This window comes from Heliangelus exortis, chromosome 1 (genome assembly GCF_036169615.1).
Source record: "Heliangelus exortis chromosome 1, bHelExo1.hap1, whole genome shotgun sequence".
NCBI classification, from domain to species: domain Eukaryota; kingdom Metazoa; phylum Chordata; class Aves; order Apodiformes; family Trochilidae; genus Heliangelus; species Heliangelus exortis.
Genome location: NC_092422.1, coordinates 92,841,868 through 92,859,600, shown reverse-complemented (window position 1 = coordinate 92,859,600; position 17,733 = coordinate 92,841,868). Strand labels below are relative to the sequence as shown.

The window sequence follows — 17,733 nt, the reverse complement described above, 5'->3', positions numbered from 1 at the left end:
TACAAATTTTCTGTAAGAACTGTAAGGTTTCTCTAAAGGTAAAAGCAAGGGCTTGGTTTTCAAAGAAGTTCTGCAGTTTAAAGCTCACATCAGTTAAACTTCCTGGAGAAGCTGTATGTGTAATCATTAGGCTTTACCTGTTGCTAATGAAGTTCATTAAAACTGATCACTGTGCAAGAAGAATTGAGTTTTGAATCTTTAAAAAAGTCTGTTCCCACTTCCTTCAGCCTTTTATAGATAATGCATTCTGAAGGACCTTATCAGCACTACTTTACTTAGCAGGAATCAACATTTTAATTATAAGTCTTGATTTCAAAGGGTTAAATTGGAAGTACAGCTGACCATCACATCTTTGTATCCCACCTAACTCTGTTTTAACTTGGAAGAGTAATGAAGGAACAGACTTCTGTGTATTAAAATTGTAAAATATGCATTTAAATATGTTGTATATTCCTTTCAAAATGCTTTTTTGATTCTTGTTAATTCGCCAATATGAATTGATTCAGCAGTGATAAGATATAAAACCTGTCAATTTGGCATGAGCAGCAACTACATTCAGATTTTTCCTGTGCATTTGGGATTATTTGGGGGTCAAATAATCAATGAAGAGACTTTACTAATATAAATTATACTTCATTATAAAATACCATGAATTGTTGCATCATTCTAAGAATTGTAGTACAATGTGCCCTTGGCATTGAAAACAGCTGCGTTGCAAATACAAAAGCCAGGAATTCTAGCATTAATTAAAGCTCCCCAGCAAAGTTTGAGCTGCATCTTTCAAACTATCTTAGTATTTTAAATTGTTTGAAAATCTTGTTTCTAACTCTGCAAATGCATAGTTATCCAGCACCACTGAGCAGCCCAGTCTCCCACCTAAGAAACTCCAGCCTTTACAACAGCAACTAAAAGCCACTGGAGAGAAGTAGCTTCACAACATTTTTACTAGAAGTTGCTAAAAATGAGCAATTCCAAAATAGATCCATAGAAATAATACTTCTCACTTTTTCCACAGCCTGGTTGTGGTAAGTTGAGTTGGCTTGCTGCCAGACCCCCACCCCAGACACTCTGTCCCTCCCCCTCCTCAACAAAGATAGAGTGAGAAAACTAAGATTAAAAAGCTCATGGGTCAAGGAAAAGACAGAGAGACTGCTTAACAATTACTGTAATGGGCATAACAGACTTAGCTCAGTGAAAATTAATTTCATTTATTGCCATCTAAAATAGATTTGGATAGTGAGAAACAAATTACAAAGCACATTTCTCCCTTACCCCAGGTTCAGCTGCATTCCCATCTCCTCTACCTCTTCCCCCTGAGCAGGACAGGGATGACAAGGAATGGGAGGATGTGGCCAGTCCATAGCAGCTCCTTTCTGCCACTGTTCCCTCTGCATGAGTCTTCTCCATGGGCTGAAATCTTCCAGGATGAACCTGCCCCACTGTGGGCTCTCCATAACATCATGCTCATCCATATCCAACCTTGAAGTCCTCCATGGCTGCTCCACCACATCATCCTGGGGCATCAGGAGCAGCTTCTCCCCTCCTCTTTCCCTCACGTGGGTGTTGGCAGGGCTGTTCCTCACACCTTTCCCCTCACCACTCAGTACCAGGCAGCCTGTGTTTGTTTCTGGAAGCAGGTTCAGTAAGTCATAAGCATTATTTCTAAAGTCTGATACTTGTAAAACAATATGTAACCCAGAATACAGATCAAGACTGGCTCTGATGAATTTTTTCTCAGGGAAGAAAATGCTAAGGTTAAGTACAACTGCCCAGAAACAAGATTCACCTGTTTACTTACAATCTATAATAGCAATTTAGCATCCACAGAAATACTCAAGACAAAGATTTATACAATGTACTCCTGCAGCTACCTTTGTAAGAGAAAGAAAAGGAGGGATCTTATCACTTACAGATTTGTATAACTAAATTAGTACACAAGTCATCTTAAAACAGTAGTTGCCATATTAATTACACCAGATTTAAAAAGGACAAGTGTCATCACACTTTCTCATTATCTTGCTGTGTTATTTCAATATGTTACAGAAAACTGGACTTTTGCCTACATAAAATGGGATATGACACACCCTGATTAACACAGAACTAATCTGCTTACACACACAAATGTTCCCATTTAAAGCAAAGAACCAGAGGACACAAAGCATATAGCCATCTAATTAGTAGAAAACACTTCCCTTCTCCTCCTCTGATTTTGTGCTAACTCCAGTGCTCCTGAAAAGGCTGAGATGTACACTGAACACCCTGAGCTGATGGAGAATCTGACAAGATTCTTCCCCTGTACTCAGCCCTGGTGAAGCCACACCTCAAGTCCTGTGTCCAGTTCTGGGCCCCTCAGTTCAGGAAGGAGATTGAGGTCCTGGAGCAGGTCCAGAGAAGAGCAAGGAGGCTGTGAAGGGATCCAGCACAAGTCCTATGAGGTGAGGCTGAGGGAGCTGGGGGTGTTCAGTCTGGAGAAGAGGAGGCTCAGGGGAGACCTCATCACTCTCTACAACTCCCTGAAAGGAGGGGGTAGCCAGGGGGGGGTCGGTCTCTTCTCCCAGGCAGCCATCAGTAAGACAAGAGGGCATGGACTTAAGCTCTGCCAAGGGAGGTTTAGGTTGGATATTAGGATTAAATTCTTTACTGAGAGGGTGATCAAGCATTGGAATGGACTGCCCAGGGAAGTAGTGGATTCTCCGTCCCTGGAGATATTTAAAAAGAGACTGGATGTGGCACTCAGTGCCATGGTCTGGTAACTGCAGTGGGAGTGGATCAAGGGTTGGACTTGATGGTCTCTGAGGTCCCTTCCAGCCCAGATGATTCTGTGATTCTATGATTCTAAGGTGGACGTGACCTTAACCCACTCACCCAGGAAAAACACTGTCTGTGGCAGCCCTGGGCATACTGGCCACCACTGGCTTCTCCTTAGAGGGAAGGAGATCCTGTTGCAACCCCATGCACTGCTACCAAAAGGTGGGGAGGGCAACTCCACGGGGGCTGAAAATGAGAAGCCATGCCACCATGTCTCTCCCTCTGCTCTCCCTATGAAGGCAGTGAGTATGACACAGAGAAGAGGCTCTGGGGAAGCCCATTGCTGCTGCTTTTCTCACCTTGGTTGCTCTGGCCCCAAGTGTTTGTATCATAGAGTCACCTTGCAATTTGGAGCAAGCAGCCAGTCTTCTGGGCAGCTGTAATGCCTAGTTTTTACGTGAATGTGTGCACACATTCATTGACAATTCATAAGAGGAAACAGGACTAAATTCATCTTTTTGAAGAGACAACAGAACTGCTTGCAACACTTGATCCTATTGGTACTGTGCTGCTTTAAAGGAGGCATCCACTCAGCTTCCTCCTAGGGACTTGGGTTAAGCACAGAAGGAAACAAACATATATGAGATATCCCCACATTGGGAGAGTAAAGAGAAGAGAGCTGTAAACCAGGAATTCAGCCTAATAGAGGAATGCAAATAAGTAAAACAGCAGTGCATAAATACTTCATTTGGATGCTGAAAGGGATTTTTTTTAAAAAAAAAGTCTGTGTATCATATGTACGTTGGGCATCTACTAGAAAAGGTCTATGCAGACGAGAAGATAAATGTTTCTTGCTGGTTTTCCTTCATATCAGTTCTAATTTCAAGATGAGAGCATAAGGATTACAGTTTCCCAGACCACTTGCTGTTCAGGACACATCCCACACTCACTCCATCTGCAGATGCTTTTTAATGTCAGTACATGGATCAACAACAGGACATGGTCCTCAGGGAACAGCCTGGTACCCTAATAGAAAAAAGAAAAGCTTGGGCAGCAAAGTATGCAGTGAGTCACATTGATGCAGGACTGATTCTTCATTTCAAAGAGAAAAATCTACATTCTTCAGAAAACAGTGTTAAAAAATTTAATCTTCCTTCAGTTCAGTGGAGCAGCTTTATAATTTACAGCACCAGATAGCAGATGCAATGTGGAATATCTGAAGCAGTTCTTCCCCCATATTAAAATACACCTTGGGCAACAGAGCCTTAACTTCTCTTAACATATGTTTCTGGCAGATAAGTAAACAATTTGGATGTGAAATGAAAATTTTCAAGATAGTTACAGTCAGAAAGGCATCAGTTCATATTAGACTTCAGCTGCAGTGCCCCGCTGATAAGTTTTTGGGGTGGTTTGGTATAGCTGAAAGGAAGCAGCTTTGGAAGAATAACAAGCTTTTTGTATACAAGTTGTTGGATCAGAAATAGCAAGAAGAAAGACATCATTCTTACATGGAAATTCTGAAAATGGCCTCGGTGGCAGGATCAAATCCTACTCTAGAGGACATGGCTAGAGTGAGCTGACCATCACCAAGCTCCTAGAGAGGGGAAGCAGAAGCAGATGGGTCAAGGCTACAAAGCTTAAAGGCTGCTGCACAGAGAAGCAATCCACTCAATGCATTGAGTTGCATTGACATCCAGCTTCCTTACAACCCTGGACTCCTTTGGCTTTGTGGACAAAATCCTTACTTACATTCACACTGAACTTCACATCTGATGGTGCCTGCTCTGCCCTGTGGGGCTTTGTGTGCAGCACCAACCTGCGGGTCAGTGCTGAAGCCACCCCAACACCACCACTGCAGTGGCTTAGAGCTAGATCACAGGCTGGCAAAGCCACCCCTGGTGAAGCTCAGTGTAGTCACAGTCTCATTGAGACAGATCTCATTTCAAAGTCATCCTCCCCCTGCTGGCTTATACACACTGAATATTAAGCCCTTCTCTGCAGCAAGCTCCCTCTGCCCAGATCCCTGTCACCAGGCTTAGGGAACCCATGATAAGGACAAGAGTGTGCTGTGCATCCTCTGGGAGATTTTCACCAAGCGTCTTCCAAATGGAGAAGCAGGGAATGTTGCACGTCTCCTTTCTGGACTACTTGGCAATTAGTAGTGGGAGCTCCAGTGAAGGCAACAGCACATTGATGTAAAGATCACAGTAGTTCACTGTGTAACATGTCACAAGAAGAACAGCCCATGTTGGCTTGTCCTAGCAATTCTGTTTCAGACAAGCCAGGCTCCCCTGTCAGCACTGTCACGACTGCTGCAGGCCACCATCCTGTCACTGTACTTGGAGTTTCCATGGCCCTTCACCAGGCAACAGATCTGAAACTTGGACCATCCAAATCAGACCTATGAGGCTGGCATGGTTCATGCTGGCTGATGAGATAGGCACTAAAAGGGCTTCAGCCCAGCAAAGACAAAAGAGCTTTCCCAGAAGGGAGTTCCACATCATCTTTTTTAAGCATTGTCAGTAAGATCTTGCAGCAGCTGTCAGTAAGAAAGGACTCCAGACACTATCCAACTGTGCTACCTTGTCTTTAGGTGCTTATAACACTCTCTTGGCTGTTTTGGTGCCTTGATCCCAGAGTCTACACTGCTCCTTTGCTGTGCTGCCACCACCTCTGAAACAACACCAGCAGAAGGCATCTCATCCTTCTCTCTAAAGACACATCCATAGGGAGATCAGTGACATGTACTGGTGATGGGTGGCACATGTCTCCATCCTGTATTGACCTAGCAATTTTTGCTGCACCCATAGTGCATGAGGGGAACATTATTGGCATTTCTGATTAGTCTTTACAGTGATAGATAATTATACAAAACCTTATTCTATAAATATGTAAAATTAAAAAGGAAAAGCCCAGAAAATATCAAACTAATTTTGACTGAGTAACTTCAAAATCCCAGCTCTTGTTACCTAACTACTTACATTATTCTTAAGGATTTCTGCCTCATTTACTGCACTCTTTTACTATAGTCTTTTGCATTTAATATTTTTAAGTATGGATGAATAAGTTGGGGATATAGTATTCTATTAACAAAGCCATTTTGTTTAGCATGAGAGTGGTTTATCATACAAAATGCATTTGAACAATAATAAAGGAAAATAGAACAGCAGTGACCCTATGTCCTTCTTGCTCCCTGCACAAAACACTTACTCATTCATCTTCCATTCCAACAGACTATCAAAGACATCTGTTTGATTTTTAAGTAATTTCCTACACTCTTTCTGAATTCTAAAATGAATAAAAGCATTCAAGAACAAAACATGAAAATACTTTAATCAGAAGTTGCAATTTTATTTATCTCCAGATTACAGGGATGAATTCTTAAGTGACTTACTAGTAGTTCCTTTAATACTTCTTAATAACTTATTACTATAATATGTTATGTGGACATCTAACTTGGTATCCTCATGAGACTACTGAAGTTATTCAGCGTGCATTTTGACTCATTGGCCAATCTAACAGTGACTGACAGTCTCTGGAAAAGTATAGCCCAGCTAAAAAACCTGACCTAACTTTTAAACAGCTTTCTCTGTGATACTGACATAATCAAATAGAGTTTTACATATGTCATCCTGTTGCTGCAGTAGCCTGGCCTCCTCTCCTCTGACTGCTGAATGGGAGCCTCTAAGCTTGATATGGACTCAGATGTCTTGCGATTAATCTCTTGGGACCATTCCAGAGAAATCAGGATTAATTTGCAGTTCCTCAAAAATGAAGTAACTATCTCACGCAAGCTACTTTTCACATTCTGTCAGGCCTGAGCTTTCTATTCATAACCTTTACAGAAATGACTGCGTTGGCACAGGGCCCCCAAGACATTTGGGAAAAAGTCATCTGCACCACAGGAAGGAGGATTAAAATGGCTTTGGCTTCTCTTGTATTTTTCTTGAATATAAGCAGAGAAAAGATTATTTTTGTGAAAGCAAAAGTTGTGTTTTCTGGATTTTTTTCCTTTGGATGTTTACATCCCAGTGCATGTAATTTTCAGTTCTCCACATCTTTGTCAAGGATGAGACTGAGACAGTGAAATACAGAGATCTATAATTATTTAAACCAAAGTTAATTCCTAGCTAGCATGGCTTTAGGGGAAAGCATCTTTCCAACTGCTTATACCCTTTCTTGGGGACAAAGGGGGAAACCCAGTGCTGAAATAAACATTATACAAGAGAAGAAGTCGGGCCAATTCCCACATGTTTTGGTATTCACCTGGGAGTTACAGCCCAGTAAAACACTTTACTACCTTACCAATGTACATAAATGTTTTCTAGAAAGGGCAGAAATAACAAAGTGTTTTTGTATTCAAAACATGTTTAGTTACAGACAGTCTGTGTGCCACAGTGGTATAATCCATGGGAGTGTCAAAATGGGATGGAAAAACTGAAACTCTTCTGTATCCCTAGCTAAGACTTCCCATGTCTGATTTTTAGCAGAACACCACCGATGATCTGACAAGAATCTGGAAGCACCTTCCGCACAGAAAAAATCTGAGCAGTAAAAAGATATTTCCAAGGGCCATGGATATTGGTGGCCTCTGAGGGTCTTCTGGCTAAGGTCAGATATAACACATAAAAATTTGCCAGCCACCCAAATTGGTAGAGGAAGGCACATGCTTTGCTTCTTCAGAGAGCCCTCCAGAGTCAGGAAAAATCTTCAGGGTTTTCTGCTTTGCTCTGCACCTCCAGGAGTGTGCAAACTACGTATAGATCGTTTAGCTAAACATAAATAGGCCTTTGTAGTAGCAACACTTGGCACTTGATACTACTAATTTACAAAGAATCTAGGCAAATTTTCACCTAATCTACAAATTATAAGGAATGTCAAAGTTGTGATCTGGTGGGCAGAGGTCTGGGGTGATGGCTTTCGAGAGACCTGGAGTGTCTCCCAGATTTGCCACAAGTTTGCCAACAAAACACATCAGTTCTCAGGCCTCGGCTTCCCCAGTCCTAAAGTAAAACTAATTGTATGTGCTTTATGAAATACTCTGAGCTCTGTTATTGTTCATTACAATTCTTGTTGAAATATGACACAGTTCACACTACTTGCAACAAAGCAATAAGGAAACAAATTCAATACATTTCATCACATGGTAGACCTCAAAAGCACCAATTTCCATGAATTTGCCTTCTAATTATTTGATCCACGAACACAAGGTACATCAGCTTTTCTTCCAAGTAGTGTCTTGCAGAATTATGCTAACTCAATTTCTATAACCCAGCTTCCCCTAAAGATAGCACAATTAAAAGTAGTTGCTAATTTTTTAGTTGTTCTGCTGCACTACAATAGATAGTAGTAGTGTTACTATAGCTAGGCAAAGCTATAAAGAGGCAAGGGTCATAAAGAGAAGTATCATAATTTGATTTACCTGTTCAGAGACACTGCTGTAAGCCCAGATGTGTGGGCTGCTCTTGTTTGCTGTTAGAACTCAGAGAGTTAGAAACCTACTGATTTCTGGGCATGCTTTTATGGTCCACAAAGGCCAAAGTTCTTAGGTAAAAGATGCTTTGCATTAAAGAAATAAGCAACTAAAGTAATACTTAGGATATGTTAGGCTGACACACAGACTGTCATTAACTGCAGAAACAGCAGTGGCAGATTAAGCAAGCCTAATTACGCACCTGGGGGGCTGGCTTGCATGCTGAGGACATAAATGACACCTCTCTCCCTGGGAAGGAAAGGGGAGGTGATCTTTAGTAGAAGTGAGTGGCAGTGAGGGGCATATAAACATCCTGGCAGGACTCTAATCCATCACTTATCCCAGGGGAAGGGGAGAATACACTCATATTTTCAAACATTTCTTCTTTTTTTTATAGCTACATAATGTTCTTTTAAAACAGATTTTTTTTTCCAAACCCTTTGATCCACAGCATACAGTAACGTTTTTTTCTGCTTATTTAGTTCAAAATATTTAGAACTTAAAAGCCTGTATTACTTACAGTGTAGTGAATGGCTCTTCCTACATCTTAAAAAAAAAAAAATAAAATGTTGGACTGTTATTGGTTTTAGTTTGTTGGTTTGTTTGTTGGGGGCTTTTTTCTCTCTCTGAAGGAAAACATGCAAAATCACAGTTATTTTAAGGTCTCAGTGGTATACCACTGAATTCAGGGAGAGCTCTGCTCCTTCTCCATCTGAGAGCCAAAGCAAAGCCTCAGCATCTGTGATAAGGCATCTAACGGAGGTTTTTCTTGGACACCATGGCTGTGGGAAGCTTCTCTGCTCCTTCATGTGTAGGTAGAACAATGAGTTTTGCACATTTGCTCACTCAAAACAAGTCCTCTCTCATATTTCTGGAAGCACTGCTGAACTCTGACTGTCACTTCCACCTACTCAGCATTGCACCATTGCTCCATGCCATTTAGCAATATGGAAGGAAGGACGGCTGGTCTTGAACCCCAGCCAGAATCCATGTGCTGTAAACATAATTTTCCTAGAAACAGGCCAAGGTTGCATGTGCAGATCTGATGGCAGAATGTGGGAACAACTTCAGTGCTAACAGAATGTGTAATGCTCCTCTTTTAAACTTGTGGTGATGCAGTCTGAAAGGATGAAGGAAAAAAAAACCCAAACTAGAAGGTGTAATTGTAAAGAGCCTGACGGACCCAACAAAACAAAAGAAGCTCCAAACTGAGTCTTCGAGGCCTCTTCTGTTTGCCCATACTGCTGGGCCTTATAAATGATTCACATTTCTCTGTGTCTGTGCCTCCCTAATTTAATGTCGTGGTACAGGTGAAGCTGTAGAGATAAAACACAAGGAACCTTCTGCACTGTCACAGGAATGGGGGGGGGAGAGGAGGGAGAGAGAAGAAAAGATACTTAATAGCCCTCTCAGATATTCACTGCTCTAGCTAAAATGAAAAAGATGTCTATTTGGAATAAAGTAACAGTTTTAATTTCAAATTTTTATTTTGGTCAGTGAAAGTAAATTCATCATTGGAAAGTTAATCCTTTTCTAGATAATACTGTAACACCTTCAACAGATAAAGAGGGGAGGGTAATAACATTCCCACAGCAAAGCTTTCCCAAAATTGTAAAATCATTACTGCGAACTAAAATCTAAAGTCAACCAAAAACTAGGACGTAGTGGGCTTGCGGGTTACAGATCCAAAGCTGTGGAGTAAAACTAATCAGTTCTTGGAGAGGATTTTTTTTTCTTTTACTGCAGTACAATCTATAGTCTAGTTGGTCAAATCAAGTCTTTCTGAGAAAAGAGGATTAGAGGCAGTTGTTTTAAATGTTGGGGTGGGGGGGAGCGGGATTTAAGCTTTATTACAGACAAGGATATACAAAACAGACTGTAATGAAAAAACAATATTGAGACTGTGCTTGCAAACTGAATGGAAAATGTTCAAGTCAGGGCCACATGGAGGAGCTTATAGTTACAGCAAGGGGCAAATGTCCTCTGAATAAGTGAAATTAGACATTATGGGAAAGTTGCAGGAATTAAAAAAAACCAAAACTCTTACATCTGAACACTACAAATCAGCTATTAAGCAGGAAAGGGAATTCAAATAAAATTTATTTTATTTAGAAGGATTATTCCTTGTACAATAATCACTGTACTGGCCATGAATTGTTAATTGAAAAAATGCTGGGTTAAGTATCGACCATTTTGAATTACAAATACTTGATGAAAAATTCTTATCCTTTGGCAAAATTTCCTCAATGCTCTTGTGTTTAAGATTTCATTCTGTATTTTACCAAAACCTTAACTCTCCGAACTGTAGCACATGTGTTACATAAATGCGTTTGAAGCCTTGCTATACCACAGCATGATGTCCTATTTATCTACCCACCTGGAGCTCACTGCAGCACTATGGATCTGTTTTGCATAGGGGCACATTAGGATGCATCTTGCATAAGTTAAGAGAAAATAATAAAAAGCTACAGCACAGATATCAATGCCCTGAATTACCTCCCATTTCATTTTCCTATAACCCATCTTTTCACCAAGGTAGCGACGTGAATTTTGTCATAGTTAAATGCATATCTCCCAAAACGTGACATGCAGGACTAACATACATTCATAATGTATTTTTAAAATGTTTTTCTCTTCCTCACTATTGTCTGAACCATTCTAGCTCTTGTCCAAGCTAGGCAAATTCAGCTTTGCTTCCTGCAGGTTTAATTTTTCTGGTCTCAGGACCTTTTCTTTGCTGTTCTCCACCAACCACCCGTTGACAAGGCATCATGGACAGGAGCAACTCAAGCTCAGTGGTTTTAATACAGTCTTGAGCAGTTGGCTGCCTCCTCCATCACCATCAGTATCACAGACTATTTGGAAACTATCATGCCCCTTTACAGTTCATCTGTTTCATGATAAAGCAGATATTTAGGAGGTTGGTATATTCTGACAACAGAGATACAAAATGCCACTTTTCTGGAAAATGAATTACACAAGTTTTCCCATTCTCAACATATAAACTGTGTCCAGGAAGCTCTTCAGGCAATTTAAACCTGCATAGCTCCCTATAGTTCAATACAAAGAATCCAATTTACATCTGGTGAGCACTGGATTCACTACTTTTTAACACTCCCCAGTGAAGCAACCCACTATGGTAAATGTCTTCCATGGTGTAAAAGCCTGGAAATACAATGGTATAAAACCCAAAGTAATCCATCCCTGTATCATCAAGCCCGAATGGCAGAACGCAAAGAAATCAACAAAGAGATTTTTATTTTAATTACTTAAGGTGAAACCATGCAAAACATTAGGCAGCCAAGCATTATCCCTGTATATACTGAGGCTGCTCATCTGTCTCTTATCAGGTGTTTTTAACTTGAATAAGCATTTAAAGCATGCAAAGCAAATGTTGTGCTGTCTCACACTTGTGCAGTACTGACAAACTCAGTGAAGAGGGAGATGAATAAAAATTGATATCTGGACATTTTGGTAGCAATCCTTTGGAAATATTTGTAGTGAAACAGTTCCCCGATAAGTGTAGAATGAGGAAATTTGAGCAAATTGTATTATAGTGAAATGACAAACCACTGAGTATTCTGGATCTGGTGGAAAAAAAAGGTAGCAATGCCTAATCATGTAATGATAGAAAATGTAGTCCTACTTCCTAGAACATTATGGAACAGAATAATGTGTAGACACCTAGTAGGAAATCATTTCAAAAAACAATATTTTAAGTTAGATTCAAATATGATAGAGACTTTGCTAGTAAAGTTTTTCCCATGTTACACTGATGAAGTTAAAATGCATATTAATATCATGCTCTTCACAAACAAAATCTTGAAAGAGGCTGACAAAAGTAGCAGATTTGCAGTGAAATTAATTAGGCTTTTGTCTTTGTTTTTCTCATAGTGTGGGAATGGTAATATCACACAGGAAAAAACCTCATAACCCTAGCCCTACTTGGGGAAATATAGACACTCCTTTTGAAATTCGTACTGAAAATTTCAACCTATTAGAAAATAATATTTTGTAGGACAGGTTGGCTTACGTGTCTGTTTTAAATCCGTATTTCTCCACTGAAGAGAAACACTGTGAAGCTAATCCTGCATCTTCGAAAACATAGTTTACTAAACCATTTGGAATTTTGCTCAAGTAAGAAACAAATGAGTACAGAGTATGAAACTGTACTTAAATATTCCATTTAACTCCAGAAATACACAAATTACTGAAAATTACTTCTGGTACTAACTGAAAGGTATCAGTTTCATTACCTAAATCAATTTCTATGGAACCTAAAACTTACTCATTTGCTCATTTTCAGGAGCTGTTAATTTTAGATTTTAATTCCAAGATTCATTTAAGTATTACTTCCTACAAGTATTTGTTGAAAACTGCCACATTGTCTTTTTAATTAAGTCCAGTGATATGTTAATAACTTGCATAGTCTCTCAACTATTGATTAGTTCTAATCCAGAGTGTAGCTTGATTTTATAAGTTTTCATGTAATATTGCTAAATGCATTCTTATAACCTGGTTAAAAGTTGTAATGGCTTTAAGAACATGCAGTAAGAAATTAGAAAGCTCTACATTTGGGACTAACAAAATTTGTTGCTGCTGAGCTTCCTGGAGGCCATTTCTGCAACCTAGTGCCTGCTTGTCTCAATTTTATTTGTCCTTCTGTTACTTGAGTTCACTGATTTTATACAAGTGGTACAAATAGGATAGATAAGAAGGTTAGGCTGAGTTGGTGTAAAAATTAGAAATTCCTTGGTAGTAAATCAAAACATACTAGGGTCATGAACTTTAATATACATTTATATAATATAGTCTAGTGGGCAATGTACAAAGATATTTCCTTGGACAGCTCTATTAGTTCATATATCAAGGGAAAAGCTTTAAAATGTGAACATTGCAGAAATGCTCAGTAACACACTAAAACTCAATTATAGTATTAGCTGAGACTAAAAACTCTATCTTATCTCAAAATTCATTATTCTTATTTTAATGAGTATGTTTTACTGGTCATATTGTCGCCCCTCATTTTCTTGTTTAGAGGGCCAGAAAAGTAAACATTAGCTAGATGCTGAGAAATACCTGGCATTTCTCTTGCTCACATATCCTTTCTCAACTAACTAAATACCAGCAAGAGAATCCGTGCATTTGTAATTAAGGAAAAAAATAAAAATAGAAAAAAAATAAAGAAATAACAATCCAGAATCTCGCTAACAGTGGAAAATGCAATTAAACTACAGATGTATTAATTCAGGTGCAAACAGCTGCATCATTGTAGAGCAGTGATTTTCTTTCTTTAATTAACTAAAACATGAAGAAGAAAAATCTTATGCTTTAATAGCATTTTCTTCACTGTAAGAAATGCTTTGGCATTATTTCATTATGTTCCCACAAAGAGTATTGGAGCTGCTATTGCCATTAACTCTGTTTGTCACCTCTAAGAAGTAACAGATTCCACTGAGAAACTTGCTGCTGTTAACGGATGTGAAGGATTAATATTTTAGAACGGTTTTATTAATTTATAGGCAGGATAACCATAGTAATAAGAATACACTTAATATTTTATGCATTCACAACCATGTAAGATAAGGAGATAAGGAGAATTTATTCTTCAGCAGCATCTCTTTGGATGTCTGGTTGGTTGCCGTATTTGAAAGCTGAGCAGTTTTGTCACACTTATAATTGTGTGCTTCGTGGTGGAAGTAACAGAGCCTAACCAGTGCTAGGATCACTGCATGCTCTGAAGGAGTGAATCCACACCAGAGGTGCACAGGTCTTGCAGCAAAGAGTCTACAAACCACTCAGAGCAATTTTAGGGAAAAGCAACACGGGCAATTGCTGGGGAGCCTTGCTAGACCAAAGAGAAGCAGCAAAGCAAGTTATGCAATGGGGAAGTTGGCAAAGGGAGGAGTGCACACCCTAAATCTCTGCTTGGGTCACTGTGATGCTGATGTCTGCTGTGTACCCCAGGTTTCATTCTGCACAGAGCTAAGTGTTAACAGAGAAACTTATTTGCTGGAACCTAGTCTAAACTCTGGCATGCTACTTTTACCTTCAGAGGCTATTCTCCTTAAAGCTAAGGAAGTTAAGGCTGCCTAGCAGCACTGATGATGCTTGTGACTTTCCAAAGCATTCTGTTGTATTATGTGGCTAAGTTATACCAACAGGCTTTACTTGCTTCCACGAGTTTCTTTGGTCCTGAATTCACCCATCAGTGAGAGCACAAAGCCAAGTGTTTGATGTGCTCTGTGTATATGCATGGACATTCCCCTCCGCTCCAAATGGGGCAGGGTCACATCGTAGTGGTGAGCAGAGAAACAGCAAACTTTACCTGCATCCCGTGAGAAAAAAAGAAAGCATACACTGAATATGGAAAGTTATTACTGTACTGCAAGATTTTCACCTACAAGGTGCTGAGTGCCTATGGCTTTTCTCACACACACACTCCACCTTGCCTTTGCTCAGCACTTGGACAGACTTAATTTATTTAAGTTTTTCAGACATCGTGTCTCTTTCTCTCTAAGCATATGAAAAGCCTTCCACTTGATATTTAAAGGAACACTCGTGTGAGGAAAGCTGAGTAGGGTTAACACTTGTCAGGTCAAAAGGCATCAATCTTTTATTTCTCACAGGAACACGCTTTTAGGAAAGCATATCCCTAGGTAGCATAAACATTTTTTTTTAAATTGTTGTGTGAAGGGGGGGGGTTGCTTGTTTTTCTCTTCATGTTCAACGTTTTTCAAGCAAAAGATAGGCAGAGAAACAAAAGTGTGGCAGCTTCTGCCTACATCTTTTCCACAGTTTTTCCTAACCCCTAACTCTTTTGATACTTTGTATTCACTGTCTCACTTGACTGACACAAGAAACCCACTGTAGGGAGAGAGGCTTCCTGTGAACTGAGCCCCGTTTCCATGGTGCAGAGTTTTCTACTTAAAAATAAATTCCTGTTTTCTGGGGCTACACTTATGGCCAGGACTCCGGAGCTCCCCCCACCCCAAGGGGTTAGAGGCAGAAAACAAAAGAGGGCAAACGCGTCCCCCATCCTAAAAGGCTGCCATCGCATGCTACATCTGGTTTGTTCTCCGATACCACTCAGGACCCCTCATCACTTTTCGGCATACATTTTAAGGTTGCGGATCCATTCTGCCTTCCCCTCTGCGCGGCGGGGAGAGCGGTGTTCGACCGGGTTCGGGTTCTCCCCACACCCGCCGCCGCGATGGGTGACAGCCTCCTCGCCGCCGCCAGCCCCGAGCGGCTCCGGGAATGCTCTCCCCGGGCCTGGCCCCGTTCCCATCACTGCTCCCCTCTGCCCCGATCCTCACACCCAACTTCCCCGCGTCCCGCTGCCGCGCAGCGGGGCAAACTTTCGGGAGCGGCACCCGCGGAGTCCCGCAGAGCCCGGCAGCGGAGCAAACGGGGCGGGATGCTCTCCGCTCTCCTGACAAATGCCCCGCTAAGCAAAACCACGGGCTGAGGGCATCCCCGCCGCTGCCGCCCGCAGCCCCTGCCCCAACCCCGGCACAAGCGCCGGCTCTCCGCGGGCTGCGCCGAGCCCAGCGGGAGTTACGGGGGTCTCTGCCCCGCCACAAGCAAGCCCTCGCCACAGTGCCCCGGGGCAGGAGGGAGGGGAAGAGCCCAGGAGAGAGAAGTCCCCTACACAGTCCTGGGCCCCGGCAAGGGGAGCCGGAGGAGCGGGACGCATAGGGCCCGGGGGGCGGCACTCACCGATCCGCAGCACTTGCTGGCCGCTCCGGGGCAGGCCGGCCCAGGCGCAGAGCATCACGAAGAGGAGCCCCCCGCCGCCACCGCCGCTGCAGCCCGGGGCCGGGCGCCGGGGCCACCGCGGGCCGAGGACGCTCGCCATCCTCCTTGCCCGCCTCAGTTCATGCCGGGCTGCGCGAGTGCGGAGCGCGGGCGGCTACCCCCGGCGGGGCCGGCTGCGCGCCGCCGCTCCGCGCCGCCCGCCCATGGCGCGGGGGCTCCGCGCCCGCCGCCCGCGCTCCCGCAGCTGCCGCGCTGCGCCGCCGCCCGCGGCTCCCGCTGCCCTGGCCCCCCGCCGCCACCGCCGGGAGCGGAGGGAGGGGAGGGGACGGCAGGGAGGGGGCGGCTCCTCCGGCGGGGCGGCCCCGGGCGGGGCGGGGCGGCTCCGGTGTAGCCCAGAGGTCTGGGGGCTGGCCGGGACGGGCGGCGTGGCTGGGCGCCGGGCATATGGGGATGCAGTCGCACACGCACGCAAAACTGTCCTGCTGATCCCCGCACGGCCGGACCCGCCCGGGGCAGGGACGGGGCAGAGATCACAGAATCACAGAATCACAGAACCGCTTGCGTGGGAAGGGATCTCAAAGATTCCAGTTGCAACACCCCTGCCATGGGCAGGGACGCCTCCCATTAGACTCCCAGCCCCATCCAACCTGGCCTTGCACACGGCCAGGGAGGGGGCAGCCACAACGTCCCTGGGCAACCTGTGCCAGTGTCTCACCACCCTCACAGAGAAGAATTTCTTCCTAATGTCTAACCCAAATCTACCTTCTTCCAGTTTAAAGCCATTGGTCCTTGTCCTGTCTGTTCAAGCTCTTAGAAAAAGCCCCTCTGCAGTTTTCCTGTAGCTGGTACACATCAGGTACTGGAAGGCTGCTAAGGTCCACCCAGAGACTTCTTTTCTCCAGGCTGAATAGCCCCAAACTCTCTCAGTCTGTCTTCATGGGAGATGTGCTCCATCCTTCTGATCATCTTCATGGCCCTCCTCTGGACTTGTGCCAACAACTCCATGTCTTTCTTATGTTGGGGTTCCCAAAACAGTACTCCAGAGTCCTCCTGCCACCAGTCCCACCAGATCACTCACACCACGTTGTGTTCCATGCTGTTCCAGACTCCACGTATTTGTTCCCACAGGGATGGAGGTCCCTCCTTGGCCTGACAGAAGTTTCCTTCCTGCCCTGTGCCTGTCAGCTCCACAAGTCCTGCTTTTTTTTTTTTACCTCCTGGTAGTATTGGGGTTTGAAATGTGGACAAGAGGTGAAGCTGGGGCAGAAGGCCCCTGTGTTTGCACAGCTCTCTCCTGGGGGCCAGACAAGGGAAAAGGCAACAGTGCACAATACCTGGAGGCTGAGGACCAGAGGTTGTAGGGATAAAGTGAAGAGAAGGCAGCACTTTCTATGGGGTGTTTGCCACCCTGGACCGCTGCAACCAAGTGAGGGTCAGAAGACATGTTCCCACAGTACATCTCCCCAGACACATCAGGAGCTTCAGCAAGGGGACTGCAAGGCTGCTCACCTGTGATCAGGGAGATGCAAAGTTAAAGTCATGAAAACTTAAGGCAAGTTTTGAACACCTGGACACAGGGACCATACCAGTCCCTGTCCTTGTCTTAGCCAGTGGATGGCTTTCCCCTATGACCTGATGTTCTCAAATTATTTTTTAAATCTCATTTTTTAAGGTTCCCTGAAACTCAAAATGTTTCGCTTATATGTGTTCTGAGCTAATCTGAAAAAAAAAAAATAAACCAAAAAACAGTA

The 17,733-nt window shown here is 43.0% G+C and overlaps 1 protein-coding gene across 7 annotated transcripts in view; it reads right to left on the bottom strand.

Annotated features, from left to right (window-relative positions):
- Positions 1 to 16,283, bottom strand: part of GRIK1 (glutamate ionotropic receptor kainate type subunit 1) — a 169,386-nt gene extending 153,103 nt beyond the window's left edge. For 4 of the 7 annotated variants that reach the window (XM_071754898.1, XM_071754890.1, XM_071754912.1 and 1 more), the window contains exon 1: positions 15,944 to 16,282. In XM_071754898.1, the coding sequence (XP_071610999.1) occupies positions 15,944 to 16,082 (139 nt within the window). In that variant the 5' untranslated portion in view covers positions 16,083 to 16,282. Of the gene's footprint in view, positions 1 to 15,943 lie in introns of all 7 variants that reach the window. The other 3 variants (XR_011728066.1, XM_071754868.1, XM_071754879.1) reach the window with 1 other exon arrangement.
- Positions 16,284 to 17,733: the final 1,450 nt, after the last annotated feature.